At 36.7% G+C, this 5,033-nt stretch overlaps 1 protein-coding gene across 2 annotated transcripts; it reads left to right on the plus strand.

Annotated features, from left to right (window-relative positions):
- Positions 1–5,033, plus strand: LOC7469779 (uncharacterized protein YKR070W). 2 transcript variants are annotated; one of them, XR_008059839.1, is made up of 13 exons: positions 1–257; positions 365–468; positions 564–599; positions 850–923; positions 1,041–1,081; positions 1,599–1,670; positions 1,764–1,965; positions 2,630–2,725; positions 3,110–3,177; positions 3,892–4,096; positions 4,211–4,294; positions 4,497–4,805; positions 4,889–5,033. XR_008059839.1 is itself a non-coding variant. In XM_002311082.4 (12 exons), the coding sequence occupies exons 1-12, from the start codon at positions 154–156 to the stop codon at positions 4,554–4,556; spliced, it is 1,146 nt and encodes a 381-aa protein (XP_002311118.3). In that variant the 5' UTR covers positions 1–153; the 3' UTR covers positions 4,557–5,033. The 2 variants fall into 2 exon arrangements, 1 of the variants encoding a protein (XP_002311118.3); XM_002311082.4 differs by having other exon boundaries at positions 4,497–5,033.

Here is a 5,033-nt window from a genome sequence, read left to right on the forward strand (position 1 = left end):
TTTCTTCTCAACTCAACAAACGATCATCGTAAACGACTGTCGTCGAGGACTTGTGGCGCCCGTGCTCTACACAAAACTACGACGCGAGGCTCCTCCTCCTTACAAAAGCGAACAAGTTTCTGCACCAGAAGAAAGAGAGGGAGAGAGAAAGAGATGAGATTCCAGAGATCGCTGGCGGTTGTGTTTCCCCGGATAAGAAACAAATTTCAATCTCAAGCTTCGCGTTACTTTTCCTCGCAGCTTGAATCAGAACAACGGTTTGTCTGATCAATCCTTAAAAGTTTTGTTAATTTTGTTCTGTACACCAATAATAATGGCATCAAGAGGAAGTTATTTTGGAAAATTCGGTGATTACAATTTATAGGTCCTCTTTTGGAATCGCGTTTGATATCGATGGGGTTATTCTTCGTGGCCGAGATCCCATTGGTGGCTCTCCTCAAGCTATGCGTAGATTATACGGAGATTCTGGTGCGTTATACGTATACGAATACATGTATTTATTTTACGCATTGTGCGTTCATCTCAGCAGCATCTAATTATGATTACTGCCTCTTACTTTGCAGGAAACTTGAATGTTCCTTTTTTGTTCTTGACAAACGGTGAGTTATTTGAATAATTTATTCTTTATTGTCATCCACTAGCTTAAAAAAAAATCAAGGAAAAATGCACGCATTGATGGCTCGGTGGCCGTGTTTGTGTGTATTTTAGTAATGTTTACATTCTCTTGGAGAACGTAAAAATTTGCTGAAACTTGCTTGTTAGTGTGATTTCTATCTTCAGTAGTATTGGGTTGCATGGTATTGCGTTAAATGACTAATTGCATATACTTATAATCTTATATGTTGTTAGGAGGCGGCGTTCCTGAATCGAAAAGAGCTAATGAGTTAAGTGAACAGCTTGGAGTAAAGATTTTACCCTCTCAGGTATTGCTTTGAGTTTTTTTAAATGATTTACTAGTTGAAACTTGACTTTTTAGTCTATCTATGACCATTGTTTGACTGTGGAACCTTTTGTATAGCTGTCTCTTTTTCCTGGTACAGGTTTTACAGGGTCATTCACCATTTAAAAGTTTGTCGGAAAGGTATTTATTATAGATTTTGAGCCTATCTTATTTTTATCCATAAATCTTCAATTTCGAAAGATGACACATCCTCCGCAACTAATGTAATTTGAATAGTTTTTTCTTTTGCTATGGACCTCCTGTTCTCTTTTATCTTGAACGTGGTAATCACAATACTATGTTAATAAATGAAGCACATTGTTGTTATAGGAAAATTTGTAAATGAGGTGTGTCCTTTCAGCAGGGGAGTTGATCCCACAATCTGCTTAAGTGAAGTGGAATGATTGGCTGCAACTTTAGAAATCGCTTGCCTCCACTTTTATTTATGATTAAACCAAAATTATGAATTAGGGGACTGCAGGTAGTGTAGACAAGTTAAAGTGAGTCATCCCAAGGTTAAAAGGTTTCATTGACCATATTTTCTAAGATTTATTTGACTTCCAGATTTGTTATCTGCATTCTGACATAGAAATTAATGCAATCCATTATCTTTCTGATTTTGCTGCCATTGTCAACTGAGCTTCTTTTTTCCCATCAGATATGAGAATCAATTAATTATTGCTGCTGGAAAAGGAGAACCTGCTGTAGTAATGTCTGAGTATGGTTTCAAGTAAGATCCCTGTAATGTCTCAATCATTTTGCTGTACCGCAGTTTTGAAGACTTCTTCACATTCCATTGGGCCTGGTTTATTATTCTTGGCAGAAAAGTTGTCTCCTTAGATGAGTATGCATCTCTCTTTGAGAACATTGATCCTCTGTCTGAATACAAGAAGTGGACAGCTAACCAAGTGTTGGATAGGAGTGTTCACCCCATGAATACAGTGCCAAGATATGATGTTTCTTCTGAAGCAGTTAAGGCGGTATTTGTTGTTAGTGACCCTGTAGACTGGGGCAGGGACATCCAGGTATTTCTCCTTTTCATGTAGTCGTGTGATATCAGCCAGCTAATGTATCTTTTGGACATCATATATGTTAGCTCCTTTTAAATTTGATTGTTTCAATTTCGATCATTGGATCCATGTTATAGTTTACTTCCCTCTTCACCAATCAGTTATCCAAGTGTTGTCTATAAATATCATCTCAATTTGAAGGTTTAACATTATTTTGTTTGCAAAGTCCATGGTTCATCAATTACATATTGAATTGTGCTATCCTTGAGTCAGAGAAACAAAAAGCATTGTTGCTGACCTGTGAAGAGACTCTTTCACAGCACACAATATCTGTTACATGTTCAGAATTGAGAACTCGTGTAACTGATTAATTGGAAGAAATCATCTCATGAATTGCTGCTGCATCACTTCAAAAAATCTCGTGAAATTTTATAATGTTTCTATGTATAGTAATAAGGTTAGATTTTCTTATTAACACTTCTATGAATGGTTTGCAACATTGCTGTAATGTATAGTGATAAAATGTGGAAAGTATAGAAGTTAATTATATTAATTTAGTTGGTGTTGTGTGGTAAATTTTTCTCGATGGAGTACATTTCCTTTGCATTTCATGTTATTGGATTTAGCCTCCCTTAGCCATGTGTACCAAAGCTATGCACTAACTAATGCATGGCATTAGGTTCTCTGTGATGTTTTAAGATGCGGGGGTCTTCCTGGACAGGAGAATGGTCATCAGCCTCCTCTATATTTTGCTTCTGATGATCTTGAATATAAGGTTGGTAGTCCTGCTTATTAGATATTTACAGTCAGTTGTGACTTATAGGTTCTTTCATATTTTAAATGGATTTGGCAAATACACAAATGTTGGATTCTCCAATGTGCAGTTCTTTCTTTAGAACTGACCGGAAGTGAATGAAAGCTTATAAGCTAGAAGTTTTGCTACCTTCATGCAGAAAGATCATCTGACTAGTATGTTTGATTTTGAAATCCACACTGCACGAGATGGTGCCATCTTGTCAAATACTCTCCTATTTCTTGGTTGTTTCTTAAATTTCTTACAAGTTAAAATTGCTTCTAGACCTTGTTTCTAACGGTTTTTCTGCCTGGTTTTGGAAACATAGGATTCTATATTGCCTAATCAGCTTATTTTATAGTACAGGCTGCATTTCCTTCCAATCGACTTGGAATGGGGGCTTTCAGAATTGCCCTGGAAAGTGTTTTCAATAGGTAAGTTTAGTTTCTTCGGTCATTTCAAATTTAAAAGTCAAATTTGATCTCTGGGTTTTCAAATTTGAAAATTCATTATAGTTCACATTGCTATAAGTAGGACTGCAAGTGGTTTATTTATGGATCTCTGGGTTTTTGCATGTCTAAATTGATCTCAGTTTAGGGCTACTATAAGCTTTGTGCTGTACTAAGTCATGATTTCAGAAGGTTTTGTGGTTGTTGGCTCATCTTGTATTTCTTAGTTGAGCGTCTATTTTAGTAAGAGAAATTAGGTAGTTTTCACAGAAAAACAAGACTGTATAAATCTAGGAAGAAGTATGGATACCAGGATAAGACATTTCAAGAAGTTGATTTGGTCAAAATAGTGAAGGAGAAAGACAATGCTAGGTAGCATTGGCCAGTTGCTTAAAATGTTTCTTCTTATGGTGCTCGCAATAGATTAAAGACAAGAGTTAATACTACTTTCAGGTTTTATCCATTTTGCACTCAAAAACAATCTTGTTGGTTTCTTATCACCTAAATTGCTTTCTCACATTTTGTTGTTTGCTTTAAGACAAGAAAAAATAAGAAATTTTGGATAAACAACTTGGAACTCATAACACATGATACTTGATGAGGAGATATATACCATTGAAACTGCCAAAACGCTTTGCAGTTTATTGTATTGTAATCCTCCTTTTCTTATAATATCTGTTAATTGGTATTTGCTTGCAGAGTTCACCATAATCCTCTAGAGCATGTTTCCTTTGGGAAGCCAAATCCAGTTGTATTTAAGAATGCTGAAGCTATGTTGAGGCAGCTTCAACCATCTTATCATAGCGATAGTTCTAAGGAATCTGGAGATTCGGGTTTGCAATCATTCAAAACCCTTTATATGATTGGTGACAACCCTTCAGTTGACATTAAAGGTGCACGGCAGGTTTGTCCTGATTATACCTTGGTTTTTATTGGTGGAGCACATAAGATTTCTACCATAGGCTTTCACCGAGCACATGTTGAGAATGAAAAAAAAATTGTCTGGTTTCACTTTCAGGCAGGACATCCCTGGTTTTCTATCCTGACAAGGACAGGTGTTTTCCAGGGAAAGCATAACCATGCAGAGTTTCCTGCAGATCTGGCAAGTAGAATGATGGAACTCTTAGCTTGATGCAAATTAATTTTCATAAACATGGATGGGATCACTCATTTTCCCTCTGACATATAACCAGGGGACGCCCAATTTTAAAAATTGCAGCCACATTTCTCTTTCTTCTCTCCTTTTCTTCTAAATTTGTGTACATTTGTCTTGCCTGACGCTGTATTTTCTGTCAAATGTGTAGGTTGTTGATACTGTGGAAGAGGCAGTGGACTATATTCTTGGAAGGGAGTGTGTTTCATAGGCTATCTGTAACTTAATATGCTCCATTTTTCCTTCAGAATCAATCATTTCAGACTGTTTGTTTTAGAAATTAAGAAACTTGAAGCCTTTTTTAATGAGAAAATATGTTTTAGGCCTGAAATTTGCCGAAATCAACACTTGATTCCTGATGACACCATACCTGGCCTGTTTTCGCAGCCACCGCCATTTCAAATTGTAGGTGTATTTGTGGCAAAAGCCTTTTGCTTGTAATTAGCACCTTATGTGCATGGTTAGCTTACGATATTGATAATAGGCTTCCGTAGTTCAGCTGACAAACTCGCCCGTCAGTTTTCATCTCTTTTGTCTCCCGAGGATTTAGACACTTTTCAAGCCAGAGCAGGGAATCTATTTCCATGCACTTTGTGTTTAGCCTTGCGATGGATGATTCATATTGTAAAACCTCCGTGAACATTAGCTGTTTCTTGTTATCCTTAATGATCAGTGACCGATGGTGTAA

Source organism: Populus trichocarpa, chromosome 8, assembly GCF_000002775.5.
Source record: "Populus trichocarpa isolate Nisqually-1 chromosome 8, P.trichocarpa_v4.1, whole genome shotgun sequence".
NCBI classification, from domain to species: Eukaryota; Viridiplantae; Streptophyta; class Magnoliopsida; order Malpighiales; family Salicaceae; genus Populus; species Populus trichocarpa.